This window comes from Engystomops pustulosus, chromosome 8 (assembly GCF_040894005.1).
Source record: "Engystomops pustulosus chromosome 8, aEngPut4.maternal, whole genome shotgun sequence".
NCBI lineage: Eukaryota > Metazoa > Chordata > Amphibia > Anura > Leptodactylidae > Engystomops > Engystomops pustulosus.
This window is the reverse complement of record NC_092418.1, coordinates 27,777,327-27,795,252: the sequence shown is the minus strand read 5'-3', so window position 1 is coordinate 27,795,252 and position 17,926 is coordinate 27,777,327. Positions and strand designations below refer to the sequence as shown.

Below are 17,926 nucleotides of genomic sequence, written 5' to 3'. Positions count from 1 at the left end.
TGTATTGAGCAACATCTTGGCTGAAAAATAGAGTTTATTACACAAATGTTTATACTTCTGCCAACCAATGATATCTCTCGGATTTATAGAACTGACCTTTGCACTGGGTGAAGACATCACTGTATATATGTATATATATAGATATATATTTATATAGAAAACAAAAGGAAATTGAGAGGAAAACTCTACTAGAAACTGAAGGTTAACTGCAACACCAGTAGGACCACCATGGCTTCAGAATCAGTGACCCTTTTCCTTCTAGGCACCGTTATCATGATGATCATGAAGATCCTAATCAGCTTTACAAAAAGAAAGAATTATCATTTCCCACCTGGACCAACCCCGCTCCCCATTATTGGTAACCTGCATATACTGGATGTAGACAGACAGGACCTGACTTTCATGGAGGTAAATAATCATTTTATTATTGATGGCCAATGAAACAATTTCACTTGTCCGTAAGTGACCTACTATTGTAAATATGACCTACTATTCAAAGGGTTGTACACAGATTTAAGGGGAAACCATCTTTCTAAATAAAGATATCTAGGTAAATGTTATTTCCATTGTTGAGAAGTATTACTGCCCCCATTGCCCTAGTCTCTAATAATAATAAATAATAATTCTTTATTTATTTAACGCCTACAGATTACGCAGCGCTGCACAAAGCATGACAAATTGGTCCCTGTTCCCAATGGGGCTCACAATCTAATCAACCTACCAGTATGTTTTAGAGGGTGGGAGGAAACCGGAGGACCCGGAGGAAACCCACGCAAACACACAGAGAACATACAAACTCTCTGCTCTCTAGTAATATTCAAATATTGGCGAAAGTGTGGGACTAGGGGCAGTGATTATGTCTTTTGTCCACGAGGACAAGTAGGTTCTTTATAATTAATATATGACACCTGCCATGACATGGGAAGAGATGATGGGGTTCAGAGGTGACTTATGGATGGCTTACATTTTTGTGCCAATCACCTAGGGCTCAGTTATTGGGCAAATGCTATGGCCTGGTCATGAAACTGTTATTGGTTCCCATATGGAAGTGAGAGCAAAACTAAGGAGCTATCTCCTCGATGACCTCAAAGGAAATTCTGGAGACCATACTAACCATTCCACTAGATATCCATAGGATATCTCATTTCAGTTGTTTTTGGTAGATTGGTTGTATGAGGATTCATTGGATGCCTCTTGTCTACATTATGCTACAGGAGCCATCAGAAATTTTTAAGTTGTGTCAATGTCCGACTAAACAAAGATTTTTGGGTTTTTGTATTTCATTTATTGCATTTCCTACTTCATATCACAACAACCCTGCCCCTTGTTCCTGGGCTCACTGGGTCAAGCTGGGTACACGGAAGATTTCATTACAGGCTGAGAAATTGCTAGCAACTCAATGGCAAGATGGTTACCCAAAAATTTAGAAACTGATAATTTGTAAATTCAAAGGAATAGAGAAAGAAATTTTTCACTATGGCCGGAGCTCCAAATATTATTCTTCTCCCTCGTTATTCTGTCTTTAACCACCAGACAGTGAACGGCACCAATCCGTAGTTCCTCCTGCTGAAAGTATGCCACCATTCAGACTAGCACCATCGCACTTTCATTATCCTCCTTTAATTCTTTTGTACAGAACTTTAACTGGAAGAAATATGCAGGCAGATGGTGTGGTACGTTCTAACAAAATGAAAATTTATTCAAGTACATCATACTCACAAAAGTCAGTTAGAAATGCGCATATCACAATTCAAATAGTGGGACGCTAGCTTTCTTGTACGCCCGACCCAGGGTTTCGCCAGCGAGGCTTCTTCCAGGTGTAGCTTTCTTGTCCGCCCGACCCAGGGTTTCGCTAGCGAGGCTTCTTCCGGGTGTAGCTTTCTTGTCCGCCCAACCCAGGGTTTTGCCAGCCAGGCTTTTATCCGGGTGTAGCTTTCTTGTCCACCCAACCCAGGGTTTTTTCCAGCGAGGCTTCTTCCGGGTGTAGCTTTCTTGTCCACCTGACCCAGGGTTTCGCCAGCCAGGCTTCTTCCAGGGCGTTGCTTACTTGTCCACCCGACCCAGGGTTTCGCCAGCCAGGCTTCTTCCAGAGTGTAGCTTTCTTGTCCGCCCAACCTAGGGTTTTGCCAGCGAGGCTTCTTCCGGGTGCAGCTTTCTTGTCCACCTGACCCAGGGTTTTGCAAGCGAGGCTTCTTCCAGGGCTTAGCTTACTTGTTGCAACGCCCCGGAAGAAGCCTTGCTGGCGAAACCCTGGGTCGGGCGGGCAAGAAAGCTAGCGTCCCTCTATTTGAATTGTGATATGCACATTTTAAACTGACTTTTGTGAGTATGATGTACTTGAATAAATTTTCATTTTGTTGGAACGTACCACACCATCTGCCTGCATATTTCATCCAGTTAAAGTTCTGTACAAAAGAATTAAAGGAGGATAAAGAAAGTGCGATGGTGCTAGTCTGAATGGTGACACACTTTCAGCAGGAGGAACTACGGATTGGTGCCGTTCACTGTCTGGTGGTTAAAGAAAAAATAACGAGGGAGAAGAATAATATTGAGAGCTCCGGCCATAGTGAAATATTTCTTTCTGTATTCCTTTGGATTTCTCTAAAACTGTATAGACCGGTCTTGTGCCCTGAGTAGCTCCTCAGGAGGCAAGTTGTGCACAACGAACAACTGTTTTTCTGTAATGTGTAAATTGTATAAACTTATCCACATGGCAAGTTATATTAATATGAAATTAGATGCTATGGGGGAGGTATGTGGCATACATGCCCTGAAATAATTAAAGTTCCTACTAACTATAGGTTGTGCTCGTTCAAGCGAAGGTTACAGCGCAATCAAACACCAGACAGGGCCTGACGTACAATTGTGCAACAGTGTAGGCAGCCATCGGATATATCAGGAGGCCAGATCCTTGTGGTATATCTGGCGCGGCAGAGGGGTGGAGTTTAAATCATACGCTGGTGTACAGTGAATACATGTTTCTCTATGAACACATTTGGTGTACGATTTCTGTGATGGTAAGGTTGATCAAAAAGTGGAAAATATTTGTTGCCTTTTTAAGTGGCTGGGGTTGTTTAGTGCTCTTCATCAGAGGTGGTTAGAGGTGGGTGGTAAGATGTTGCTTTACTCTTAATGTATATGTTTGTATGTCTACAATATAGTTAATTATAAAAAATTCCCCTAAAATATTGTTTTTCAGCTTGCAAACAAATATGGTCCATTCTTCACCTTCCATTTTGGCTCTACTAAAGCAGTGGTTCTGGTTGGGTATGAAGCCAATAGAGAAGCTCTGGTCTCGGCCAATTATGATTTTGGAAATCGTGCTGCATTGCCTATTGCTGATGACTTCCAGATGAATCATGGTAATTTACTCCATCAATTAATTTCAATCTGAAATCTCTGGGAGAGGTCATTAGATACAAGGCCCTTTTGATGTACGGCGCTATAGAGTAATTTTCTAACCTGAAGATAGTGTCAGGGTTTACATCAAGAGGACAATTACACAGCATTTACGTAAACACAATTTGAACAATGGGGCACATTTACTAAGGGTCCGCGGACCACATTTTCATCGGGTTTCCTGACTTACAGTTTTGCACCGCATTTAACTGGGATTTTTGGTGCACGTGATTGGACTTTCATGCGACACAAATCGGGGGGCTTGGCCGTCGGACAACCCGACTGATTCTGACTATGCACAGAAATTCTAAATTGTGTCGCAAGACAATGCACTCACATACATTGGGAAGAAGTAGGTGAACTCCAGTGGACCTGAGCGTGGAAGCGACACATGCAGGAAATTGGATGCACAATCTTATTGAATCACGGCAGCTCCGAATCCTTGTCGGACAATGCACCTTGGGGATCCCGATAGGACGTGTAAGTAAATGTGCCCCATTATGTTTACACTGTTTTGTGTAAATGCAATGTGAACAGGGTTTTTTTGGTAAACCTTTAACATTGGGTGTGTGACGCATTTCTGTCTGACTTTGCATGTTGAATGTGGCTCACGTTCCGACTGAGCACCGGAACGCTCATTTAAATGATAAAATTTGTGTTTATTATACCTGGGGTATAATCTGGGCTAGGCCATTTCAACCCTGGGTAGAGTCTGGGCTGGGGTTGTACACTGGCCTGTTACACCAGGCCAAGTACAATAGTATGGATGCAGAAGAGCTTAAAGGGAATCTACCACCAGGATGAAGAATTGTAAACCAAGCACACAGACATATAGATGTGTGCTTCCTCTGTCAGGATCCGATCTTCTTTTAACTTCTTATGCCCATGTTTCTACAAAAAAAACAATTATGCAAATGAACCTGAGGGGTTCCAGGCTCCATAGCTGTTCATTGACTCTGAAGCCCCTCTGGCTGATTTGTATTTTTTTAAAGCCTTTTTTTTTATAAAAACAAGTGCATAAGAAGCTAAAAGAAGAGCTGATACCGCCAGAGGGGGCACACACCATTATGTTAGTGTGCTTGATTTACAATCCTTCATCCTAAGAACTTTTAAGGTTCTTAGTATCTTAAAAGTATAATAATGGAGGTGTAGGTTTGGTGAAGGTTTTTGATATTTTTGTGGGGTGTAGGTAGATTCGAAAATTGTGTGTAGACAAGACTAGTAAGATGAGAATAATGGGGCAGATTTACTTACCCGGTTCTGTAGCGATCCCGCGGTGCGTTATCCGGCGAGGATTCGGGTCCGGTGTGATTCACTAAGCTCGTGCGCCCAAGTTCCTGCATCCGTCGCTTCTGCACTGAGGTCCGCCGGAGTTCACCTGCTTCTTCCCGGTGCATGTAAGTGCGTGTCTTGCGACACAATTCTAAATGTTAAATTCTGCGCGTTGTCCGAATCCGTCAGGTTGTCCGATGGCCCGCCCCCCAATTTCTGTCGTGTGTAAGCCACCGACGATACGCCAAAATCCGATCGCATGCGCCAAAATCCTGGGGCAATTCAGCGCAAAATGGAAATCGTTGGGAATCCTGACAAAAATGTGTCCGACGGACCCTTATTAAATGAGCCCCATTGAGTTGAACAAAAGTGGAAGTGGAAGGTAAAAGCCCGGAATATGTGTAAAATATATGATAACATTTGTTGTTCACTTTTAGGAGTGCTTTTCTCCAATGGGGAGTTATGGAAGGTGACCCGAAGATTTACACTTTCCATATTTAGAGATCTTGGGATGGGGAAGAAACCCATTGAAGGCAGAATTATTGAGGAGCTACAGTACCTGAATGCAAAAATCCAGTCTTATAATGGTGAGTGGTATTAGATACAACTGGACAGGTTTCTGACTTTAGACATAAGACTGGTCTGTGAAAGATTTGAAATATTTCTACATAATAACTGATAGGTGCAACCTTCTGTAATAGTGAAAACTAACCCTTCTAGTGTGATATGTTGGCAGAAGATGACCTTATACGACCGTAGCTTTTGGCATACTTGCCAATTTTCCGAGAATGTCCAGTATTCTCTCTCAAAATGAGAAGACCGCCCAGAGTATAAAAAGTGGGCAAATCTTCAAAGCTCCATTGCTGAGCAATTTCATATGTCAGTAGGGCACTTCATGTGTCAGTCATGTCCCAGGAAAGGTGCCAAAGTCACACCTGAAAATGGAGTGGGGCTGGCACAACAAAAATTTTACTCCGAGTGCATTCTCTCTATGCAGACATACATGATCGGAGCATTCAGCTCAGCCAATGGGTAACATTATTACTTATTCTACATTCTAGGTAAACCTTTTGATAAGAAAGTCTTCTATCTTGCCCCTCCTAACATAACTTTTGGGATGTTATTCGGGAGACGTTTTGACTACGATAACCCAACGTTCCAGAAGATTATAACCATCATGGATGACATTGTTGTCAATACTGGTACCCACGGTGCTAAGGTAAAGTACACACCATATACAGGCAGTCCCCGGGTTAACGTACAACATAGGTTCTGTAGGATTGTTCTTTGGTTGAATTTGTATATAAGTCAGAACTGTATATTTTATCATTTTCACCCCAGCCAAAATTTTTTGGGTTTCTGTGACAACTGGATTTAAAAATGTTGGGTTGCCATAAGAACCAGGATTAACAATTAAGCTTCATTACAGACACCTTTAATAACTGTTATTGCTGTTTATTGTAGCCTAAGGCTAAAGTACAGTAAATTAACAACATCCAGTAGTCCTTTTGTAACTAGGGGTTGTCTGTAAGTCAGGTGTTCTTAAGTAGGGGACCACCTGTACATTTTAAACAACACAATAATAACAGATAAGAGGTAAAGACTAACTGTACCTGGCATTTTGTATTTATTGTATGTTCCCTCTGAGTCTTGTATCCTTGGAAGAGGGGGGTTATTAGACTTTATCTAAATCTAAATGATCAACACTTGTGAGTACATAATGGAATTATGTGTGTTACTGTGATGATCACAATGTGGCACGGATGGCACATGCAGGTACAAGGCCATCCAGCAGAAAAGACATTGCAGATTTATGAAAATTGTCCTAGGGTTAGACAGTGCAGAACTAGTCTAGCCGGTCTTATTCTACACAAGATCCATAATGCCTGATGATAAATCTGTCAGAGTATCTGTCATACTCTGTACCTCTTATTAGTTGGCTTAATTTATGCCAGAAAATTAGGACAAAATTCTGTTGGGTCAGAAGTATTTTTGGTGCACGAATCTTTTTGCCGCAAGACTATGCCCCGTTTTATAGGCCATGCCCCTTTGTCAAACTATTCATGAGAATGGCAGACAACTGTCTAAAACCTTTTACAAATGTGGTGCAGACACTTTTTAGTGCATATTATGACAGAATTCTGTAGTAGACAGATTAATCAATCTCCCCACTGACTGCTACTACAATGCCACACAGCGTACCTAAAAATATTTATTACAGGGCTGTATGACTAGAATCTACAAGATTGGTACTTTCTTTATACAATAATAAAATTGAAAATTTTCAATAAACTTTGCAAAAGTGACGACAACAATCTTTCTCTTACCTATCTCCTCTCATACTCATTTTTTTTGTAAAAAACGGTGAATGAATGTTCGCAGGTTTGTAGGAAGTGCACAGACATAGGGCATGCACCACACAAGAAATTGGGATTATTTAAGCACTTCTACACCATAGAAGCACTGATAAATCTCCCCCATAATGTATCAGTATCGCATCGCACATTGTTTCAGTTGTGATTTGGGTGACAGATACTAGTTCATTGCATATTTAATTTTATGTTCTTCTATTTTAGTACTACAACGTCTTCCCAAAGCTGAAGTATTTCTTTAAAGAACCCGGACTTGTTATGGATAGGATTAATCAACTTAATGCAATCTTAAAGGTTCTCTTCAAGGAATCGGAAGAAGCAAAATGTGAAGATTCATTTAGGACGTACATCGAAGCCTTTGTGCAAAAAGATAAAAGGGTAAAGAGGCTAAATAGCAAGCCAGTTAATGCAAAAAGTAAAAGACAAATTTCCATCGTATTGTTTTACTGCGTTTGCTCGGGAAAAAAAAATTGTGCTTGGAAAAGAGACAACCTTTGACATATTGGGGCACATTTACTTACCCGGTCTGATATCTATACTCCCACTTGATTACAGCGAAAGTGATGCGACGCAAATGGAAGACTCTAATCCCCTCCCTGACAGAGGAAATGTATGTGTCAGGCCTGAAGTCCCCAACATCGGTGTCACCCTCCGCCAATAACAAACTAATACAGCTCTTTATCGCCCATCAATGCTACCGCACTCCGGAGAGATTGCACAAGATGGGACACATTCCCACCCCAGAACGCATTAATTGCAGAGCCCCGTATGCAGACTTTTGGCACATGGTGTGGACGTGCCCAGTTGCCCAATTATTATAGGATTCGGTGACCCTTTTGTCTAGCATAGTAGATTACCTACTCCCTATGTGCAAAAAAACAAGCAAAGCACATATAATAGATTACAAGAATTATATACTTTATTAGTTACTGTGCGCTTAATACATCTTTATCCATAAAGGAAATTAAAATAAAGGCAGATATAAAGGGACAGACAAATGAGCAAAGTTATCCCAAACTCAAGAAAGCTGCCAAGTCTGAGTGTGGACCATAATGAATCCACACACACCTGTAACAGCAGCAGGGAGTTAACACACAAAGGTACAAATGTATAGCCGGGAGCCCTACAGTAGGTAGGGGTAACCCGTATATCCCAAATACAGAAAAGGTAAGATGAGGGAAAACCCGTCACTATATACAGACCAAGAGCATGTGCACGACCCCGACACTTGTTTCGTATGATGGGCTTCTTCTGGGGGAGTGCTGAGTATGTAGAGCAACACACATATATACAATCCCCAACCGTTGTCGTCACGCAGTTAATTCATATGTTTTTCTATTTTTATATGTCTTCGTCATATAGGAATCTGTAACAGAAGGAAAAGAGAAAATCTTTACAGAAAAGAACTTTTTGGCTTCTGCGTTTGACCTTATGCTCGGTGGGACGGAGACCACGTCCACCACCATACAGTGGGGTATTCTGCTCATGATGAAACATCCGGATATACAGAGTAAGTTAAAAACTTAGTCCACAGAAAACCCAACGGAGAAAGGGTGACAATAAGAAAATAAAGCATAGCTACCCTGCTCCGGCTTTAGGGGTTGCCCACTTTACCTCATGTATTTTGTAATTTGTGTAAGTGTGAGGGGCAGGATATGAGGTAAGTTACTAATATACATGTATGTAAGGTTCTGTTCCACTTTCCTGATATGTAAAGTGAAACCTCCTGTCTTTTACCTCATCAGCCAGAGATTCCTGACCATAAAATGGCCGCAGATGGAGGATCATGTGATCTGTATCTGTCCATGAACATTTGCCCTGCCAGGACCTTATGATAGTATTCATGAATAAAAGATCAAGGTCCTGGCACGGCGATTGCTCATGGACAGATAGAGATCACATGATCCTCCATCTGCGGCCATTTTATGGTCAGGAATGAATGACTGATGAGGTAAAAAAGATACATGTCCCCCATAGTAACATGTACAACGTTACTAGAGAGGTGATCAGTCTCCCTAGACAGCTCCTAACATGGAGAGAGCACTATTAGCAACAACTACCTACACTACGCATTGGCAGGGTTGTTGCACATGTTTAAACAGAGTCCAAGGGAAAAAAGCCACATCCTTCCATACGCAGTATAACACCCTTGTGTGGTAAGTAGCTGTGCAGCTGTACAACAATAGTGGACCCGTCACAGGCCAGGTGCAGATTTGCACCAAAAAAGTCCCAAAAATAGAAAAACAAAATGATACATAAGTCAAAAGTTGCATCTGGAAAATACTCAAAGATACAAGCACAATGCACAAGATGCAGATAAAGATGTACCTGAGAATCGATGAATCAAAAGTCGTAATGAAAAGTTGAAAGAAATAACAAAAATTAAATAATAAAATCAGCAGAAATAAAGATACATGTCCCACTATACTTATTTTTTCTCTTTTCTGTGATCAGATCAATGTAATAGTATGAAACCTGCCTCCATCATTATATTATATATTTATATTGTATTTTCAGAAAAAGCTCAAGATGAAATTGAAAATGTGATTGGACTCGAGCGACCTCCTCGATGGGACGACCAGAAAGTCCTTCCATACTGCTTGGCCGTAGTCCATGAAGTTCAGCGCTTTGCCAATATCCTCCAGTATTTACCACACTCCACACCTACAGATGTCCATTTCAGAGATTACTTTCTACCAAAGGTATGATTGTGAAAAGTTTTACTTTGAGTGCAGTTAGCTCCTCGTTCCGCCTTAGCCATGGAGGCCGTAGAGCCTCTAACAACATTCACAGAGATGAAAACTAAGAGAGTTATTAGGTTTCATCTTTTTACTTCACAGCAATATATACTGTAGTGGGGCAGTACCATTTAAAGGGGGTGAAAGGGGTTAACTACAGTGATAGCATCCATAGCAGCTGCTTTGAGGCCCGCAGTGTCATGGGGCCCTGGCATTCGACCTTCCACACTAAAGAATGGAGGATGTGAACCATTATATATATATATAATTCTGCACATTGTACATCATAATATGCACAGTATATAACAGTACAGAAGCTCAGATAAGATAAGGTGAGGGAAGGGACAGCAGAACAACAGGACTAGGAATCTTCCATCTCTAATTCCTGTCATCTACTTCCCCCATGTGGTCAGCAGCTACTGGGACAGATCTGTGTAAGTGAATAATTGTGTGCGTATGAGTATTTACATGTGGGTAAGAGTGTATAAATTTTAGAGTATTCAAATATGTTTATTTTCTGAGGGGTAGGAAGCCTGCTACTGGGCCCTGCTACATCAATGCCCCTGGGGGTTGATATATACAGAGATGTGTACATACCATACAGATTATCTGTTACGTAGTAATAGCAGGAGAGAGTTGGGGTTGTGGAACAGGTCAGCGGACAATTCTCACAGCACAGCAGGGAGAGAACACTCCGCTGTAGCACTCAGTCCAGATACAATCCTGGAATATAAATCCATGTTTCACAATCCTGTCCATTCTAAGGATATTACTTGAGGGTGAGTTTCATCTTCTTTTCATCTTGTCTTTTCAACATTACATAGGGGAGGGAATAATGAGTCACAGCAGCTATGTCTTAAACCCTGATAGGACATGAAAATAACAAAATACAAAAAACAGTGTTGCTCCTCATATGCACACACAAGTTTTTTGAAAGTTGTTTATGCTTCAAATTATACATAGATAATGTAAAATACAGCATACATATGCTACATGGACATGTATACAAATATATCATGTAAATGTTATGGGAAATATTACTTCTGATGGTACTGAACGTACAGCCTACATTAGAATAGAAAGGAATGTGAATTGCTCATGTATATAAACAGAATGGGGGGATCCATCAGTGCTGGTATTCCAGTTTTCTGGCATACATACTTTGAAATAGTTGCAATTCCTAGTGTACGGTCAGGAAATGTGACTATTTCCCCCCTCAAGCGGCCGTGGAGGGATGAGAACGGGCCATCCCTAGCCGTGGGAGTGGGCCAGCACTGGGTATTCCTGCCCAGGAAATCAGGAGATAGTGTAGAATGGCACGGCAGCGCATCTGTCTGCATGATATATCAGGAGGCCGGAGCTTCTGGATATATCTGGTGCATGCACTAGGCGGGCTTTACATCATGCGCTGGCATACTATGCCTATGATAAATCCCGCGTAATCAACAATGTATATTGGGGAAGATTTATCAAACCTTACGTTGGTTGTATTATTTTTTTTTAAAAGTCTTCAATGCTTGGGCCACATTTATTAAGGGTTGTGGCTTCACAGGATGTGGCTTCACAGGAAATAAATGGTGCAAAGCTTGCCTTCAATTACGCCTAATTTATAATTCAGCATTATGGATGAAAGTAAGGATTCCTCAGTTGTTGATACCTTGGCTAACTAAAAAAAAATGATGACTATTGCAAACTTTTGAGACTACTTCTTCAGGCCTGGTATAAGACAACATCTGAATAGAACATAAATTTATACACAAATGGACACAGTGGGGCACATTTACTTACCCGGTCCATTCGCGTTCCAGCGGCGGCTTCTCTGACGAGCGTTCGGGTCTTCCGGCGATTCATGAAGGTCCTGTGCCCGATGTCCACCAGGTGGCGCTGCTGCACCGAAGTCCGCCGAGGTGCCCCGGAGTTCATCGTCTTCATGTGCATGTGAGTACGGCCCGTGTGACCAATTTTTTTTTTTTTAAATGCGGCGGTTTTTCCGAATCCCTCGCGTTACCGTTCGGCCACGCCCCCCGATTTCCGTCGCGTGCATGCCAGCCCCGATGCACCACAAACCGATCGTGTGCGCCAAAATCCCGGGGCAATTCAGGGAAAATCGGCGCAAATCGGAAATATTCGGGTAACACGTCGGGAAAACGCGAATCGGGCCCTTAGTAAGTGACCCCCAGTGAGACCATGGTAGATTAATCAAGTGATAAGAAACAGAACAATCAATGTAAGAAGAGAAGAGTAAACACTATTATCAGTAAATATTGTAACACTAGGGAGTGAGATGGTTTTTATTGTCCCTCGATTTAGATCTGGTCCATGTCAGTGATGACCCCACTAGGTCTGAGGAGCAGATTCCTTCGGAGTCATAAAAAGTCTCATTCATTCTTGTTCTGAGAGTGTCAAATGTTATCATAAACTTGTAATCCCAGATCCTTCTTTCTCTCTGGGATTTGAAATTACCTTTAAATACAAGGACTTTGGGGTCAGGGCTGCAAAGGTGTTTTGACACAGGTAGATCGGTCTTCTTTTGTTTCATGGTGTGATGATGAGAGTTCATCCTTGTTCTCAGTTGCTTCCCTGTGTTACCCACATAGAGGCCTTCAGTAGGACATATGGTACATACAGTTCCTCTTAGCACTTCCAGATGTTGGTTCTAGGTGAAAACAAGGGAGGCTCCGTGGTTTGCTCTTTTTGTCTTGTATTGGAGGAGCTGACTTCTCGGAATCTGATGGTACTTGGATGATAACCCTACAAATTGTTTATGGGAAGCTTTCAATTTGTAGTGTTGGAGCAAATGTGGTCGAATCTTATTGCTTGAATGTGGACAATGGAGTTTTTTTGTGTTTGGGATGGAAATCTGAGGTGTGTTGGACAATATAAGGTATCAACATCTGAGGACTTTCAACTTTCATCAATTTGACTACTGGCTGAAATGGTACAAAGAATCTTTTAGATTTTCCTTAAGCATCAGATACATTGATAAAACTGGGGCAGCATAATTTTGTCTTAGGGATATATTTGTTTATTTGAAAGCACATTCATAGCAACAAAATGGGGCAACCCCATGGTCACCCGATACATCAGCTTTTGGTGCACAGTTAATGGCTCAGATTTCAGTCGCATGTATTTGTTGGACCATGTGACCCTGTCCTAAGGCTTTGGAAGGTACAGGCAGTCCCGGGGTTACGTACAAGATAGGGTCTGGAGGTTTGTTCTTAAGTTGAATTTGTATGTAGGTCGAAACTGCATATTTTATAATTGTAGATCCAGACAATAAAATGTTTGGCCCCTGTGACAATTGGAGTTTAAGCATTTTTTGCTGTAAAGGGAAAAGGATTATCAATAAAGCTTCATTACAGACTCCTTACAGCTGATCATTGCAGTCTAGGACTATAGTAACATCCAGAGAGCTTCACCAGAGGTCAGAGGGGTCTGTCTGTAACTATGAGTTGTATGTAAGTCGGGGACCGCCTGTATTACATATCTGTTATTATTTAATAGGGCACCACAGTGATTCCCCTCTTCTCGTCTGTTCTCAACGATGAAACCCAATGGGAGACTCCCAAAAGGTTTAACCCCAATCATTTCTTGGATGCTGATGGGAACTTTTTGAAGAAAGATGCATTTTTTCCATTCTCCAAAGGTGAGTAGACCACTGTAATTTAAGGAAAATGTTAGCGTGTTTGAGGGTCCTCACTAAACCCACTTAGTCCTATCTGTGTATAGGGAATAATAGGGAATGCTGATTACTGTGAATGAGGTTCTGTGTGTGCCTTGAAGTGAACCATTGCTGTGTGCTGTCTGTAATTTAAGAAAAAGTATATGCAACTCTTTTTTATAAATAGGATGTTTGCTTTTGCAGAGACTAGGTGCATAAAAATGGATGTCCACACTGGGTGATTCTTATAAAAAAAATATTTAGATTTTGAAAGTTCCTGTGAATCTATCCTAAACCTGACCTTATCCAACTCCCTAGCGGAAATATTCTATTTAAGTTATTCTGGTAGACTGATGTCGCCACTAGAGGGAGCTTATGAAATTTATAAATACTGTTGGTAATAATACAACTGTAGACATATGTTTCACCTGGTAGTGCAATATTCTGATGTATTTTTATAGAACGACTAGCTATAGCCCCCAGTGTTGCCCAGGATAGTAAATAACTTCTCTTAGCTGCAACAAAACGGGTTAAAAGGGTTTTCACATGAAAGAACATTCTCACATTTCAATTCACTAGTGATGTTAACACAATAAAGATCATTTTAACCCTTCTTACTTTACAATGTTACTCAGTTTTATTGCTGTTTTAGCTCCTATCACTCCCTCAGCTGCTCAGTGCAAAATCCCAGGGTGTGGGCCTCTCTAAGCAGAATCTTCATGATCCATCTAGTTCTGTGGGGTGACAATGTGGTTAGTTTATCAATGTACAGGTTTATATACACTTTCATCTGGCTTCTGACATTGTACTAACACAGTGACACATAGAAACGGAGATGGGACAGATCAGAGATGATGAGATGCATAATGCGTGATGCCTATTACACAGAGGCATGACAGACTTTTACACTGTCAGCACTTCTACATCTCACAGATATGTGCCTGCCTCCCCCTTCCCCCAGATCAATTAACTCCTTGTAGTTTGTAGCTTCTTTCTCCTCAAAATGTGCTTGCTGGCAGGAAGTGAGGGAGTGTCTGTGTATCAGTGTGCGCACTGTGCTAGGACTGCCAGGGAGCATGGCTACAAGCTCAGAGCAGAAAGGCACAAAAACTCAGCAGCATGGCTGTCACACACAAATCCAAGATGGCTTCCCCGACCCTAAGTCAGAAGTTACAGGGTTGTGTCTAGGGGCAAATAAAATTGTACACAGCAGGACTGATAGAGACAGGATGGACTTATATCTGTGAAATGCTGCATTTTTTGTTGATAACAGTGAATTAGAGAAAGTGTTATTTTGTTATCCTAAGTACATATAAGAAACTTGTCTTCGTGAGAATACCCCTTTAACAAAAATATTATCTATCTATATCTCTTTCTCTCTCTCTCTGTATTTCTGTCTGTCTTTCTTTTTGTCTCTCTGTCTGTGTGCCTCTCTTTGTCTGTTTCTCTGTCTGTCTCCGTCTCTATCTCTGTCTTTCTCTGTCTGTCTCTCTCTGTCTCTATCGCTATATATTACCTCACACAACTTTTTTATACTTTTTGTAACTTATAGTAACCAATCAAAGCTCAGAGCTCATATTAATGACCTGTGGCAAAATCGAAACAGAGCTGTGATTAGTTGCTAACTGCCACAGCAGCAGCAACAGACAATAGCTCCTGTATATGGTGGTTAATAGGTGGATTTTGGAAAGCGTGGGGTGAAAATTTTGGCTCTAAACTGAGTCTTTGACGTTCACTGAGTCACAGAGAGCGGCTGTGCAAAATTTGGTGATTATAAACACAACGGTGCAGATTCCTTTAGCGAACATACACACACATACAGCTTTATATGTTAGATTAAAAAATCCTAAAAAAAATTTTCTCTATACTCAGGACGCAGAGTGTGCGCTGGAGAAAGCCTGGCCAGGATGGAGCTATTTATCTTCATCACAGGATTGCTGCAGAAGTTCACATTCACACCTCCATCGGGAGTGAGCACAGAAGACTTGGATCTCACTCCAGAAGTGACCTTCACCATGAGAGCTAAAAGTTACAAAGTTTGTGCAGTTCCCAGGCAGTAAGAAGCAGATAGCTCCATCCAATGAGTTGTGGCAGTGCCAGGGTACTGCAACTCAGCTTCTGGTTTATTTCTACTATGTACAAACATTTTAATGTGTTTTCTTTGTCTTTGTCCATAACTTTATTTTGTGTTTTTTGCAGGACTATTAGTATTTTAATGCAATATTTTGGAGTACGGTACATACAATACATTGAAAAACTGTGAAAATGAGAAAAAAAAAATTATGATTTTGCAATTGCTATTATTATCATTATTATTATTATTATTATTATTATTATTATTATTATATGTTACCGTATTTTTATAAGGCGCACAAAAATCCTTTGATTTTCTCAGAAATCAAGGGTGCGCTTTATAGTCCTGCCTTATATATGAACCGTACTTACAGACAACAGCTGCCTTGAATTGTGCACAGGTCTGCCACCTGCTGGTCATTCATCCTTATAATCAGGTGCGCCTTATAATCCGGTGCGCCTTATAAATGAATCTAGACATTTAAGCAGGCACTTATTGATGGTGCGCTTTATAATCCGGTGTGCCTTATAGTGCGAAAAATATGGTAACTATTCAGCATTCACCAGGCCATATCTATGAAATGTTTCTTTTATTCTATATGGTAATAAAAATAACGAAATACCTCATCTTTGTAATATTTTATGTTCTACTATGCTTATTTTTGCTCAATAAAAACTCTTTGAAAATATTGTTTTCTTTTTTGTAGCTATTTCCTTACTTTTTATTTTTCAGCATATTTGTTTGTATAGCTGATCACAGTCATTTCACTGCTTCAGTGCCATAGTCAACTGTGACCATTAGACAGTCATGCCAATAGTATGTCCATTGTTTAGGCCCCACACTGGGACCAAATTAGACAACTCGTTTAAAACAAATTGCTTATAGATATTTAGAAAAATGTCATTTTCTAATAAAAAACTGTTAAAAACAATGCCAGATTTGCTGCTTTTTAGTCACTTGGCACTGAGAAATGTAATAAGCTTTATGTATACTAGTATGGTAACAAGAAATACCATACTTTAGCTTATCTCACAAAACACAAATCCCTATATAACTTCATGAATAGTAAAAAACAAAACACGAGTCCCCATAAAACTCCATGGGGCAGATTTACTTACCCGGTCCTTTCGCGATCCAGCAGCGCGTTCTCTGCGAAGGATTCAGGTCCGGCTGGGTTCACTAAGGTAGTTCCCCCGACGTCCACCAGGTGTCGCTACTGCGCTGAAGTTCATCTAAATGCACTGGAGTTCACCGTCCTAACGTGGGTGCAGGTAAGCATGTGTCAAGTGACACTTTTAAAAAAAAAATGCAGTGGTTTTTCCGAATCCGTCGGGTTTTTTTTTTACGGCCACGTCCCCAGATTTCTGTCGTTTGCACGCCAGCGCCGATGCGCCACAATCCGATTGCGTGCACCAAAATCACGGGGCAATTCAGGGAAAATCGGTGCAAATCGGAAATATTCGGATAACACGTCGGGAAAACACAAATCGGCTCCTTAGTAAATGACCCCCCCCCCCCCATGAATAGTAAAAAAAAAATAAATAGATGTCATATTTAAGCAACACAAAATGGTATCACGGTGGTTTTTTGGGCTAAAAATATTGATAAAAAATCCAGAGACTAGGTCCTCAACATCAGATTGGTGGGGTCCAACACACAGTTGATGGGTGGGGTTGTCGGGTGTCCCACACCGATTGATCATCTACTGGTATCCTTTACTTTGGATTAGTGATTAGTAGTTTAGAATCCATGAAACTAGAAATATTTATCACTGATTTGTAAATGAACACTATTCTTTTCAATCCTTTTTCTTTTTTGAGTTTTAAAATGTTATTTTAAAATCCAATTCATCGTTTACCAGAAGATTTTGTAATGGTTGATTTATTGAGCGAGGTCAAGATGCCTTTCATTGCAAAATATGAATACTTTTAGTTCTGAAGATGTGACTTGATCCAAAATTTTACTTTTTTTTCCCCTTTAAATGGCACTTGTGTCTTTATGCGTCGTTATTAGAGATGAGCGAACACTAAAATGCTCGGGTACTCGTTATTCGAGACGAACTTTTCCCGATGCTCGAGTGCTCGTCTCGAATAACGAACCCCATTGAAGTCAATGGGAGACTCGAGCATTTTTCAAGGGGACCAAGGCTCTGCACAGGGAAGCTTGGCCAAACACCTGGGAACCTCAGAAAAGGATGGAAACACCACGGAAATGGACAGGAAACAGCAGGGGCAGCATGCATGGATGCCTCTGAGGCTGCATAATCGCACCATTATGCCAAAATTATGGGCAACAGCATGGCCATGACAGAGTGACAGAATGAAGCTAGATAGCATCTAAAACATCCAATAATTGACCCTGACACTATAGGGGACGGCATGCAGAGGCAGCGGCAGCAGGCTAGAGAGTG

General features: G+C 41.0%; 1 protein-coding gene across 1 annotated transcript; it reads left to right on the top strand.

Annotated features, from left to right (window-relative positions):
- Positions 1–228: 228 nt before the first annotated feature.
- On the top strand, positions 229–15,666 carry LOC140075020 (cytochrome P450 2W1-like). The gene is made up of 9 exons (XM_072120448.1): positions 229–408; positions 3,200–3,362; positions 5,109–5,258; positions 5,733–5,890; positions 7,248–7,421; positions 8,406–8,553; positions 9,561–9,745; positions 13,286–13,427; positions 15,315–15,666. The coding sequence occupies exons 1-9, from the start codon at positions 229–231 to the stop codon at positions 15,500–15,502; spliced, it is 1,488 nt and encodes a 495-aa protein (XP_071976549.1). The 3' UTR covers positions 15,503–15,666.
- The last annotated feature ends 2,260 nt before the right edge of the window (positions 15,667–17,926 follow it).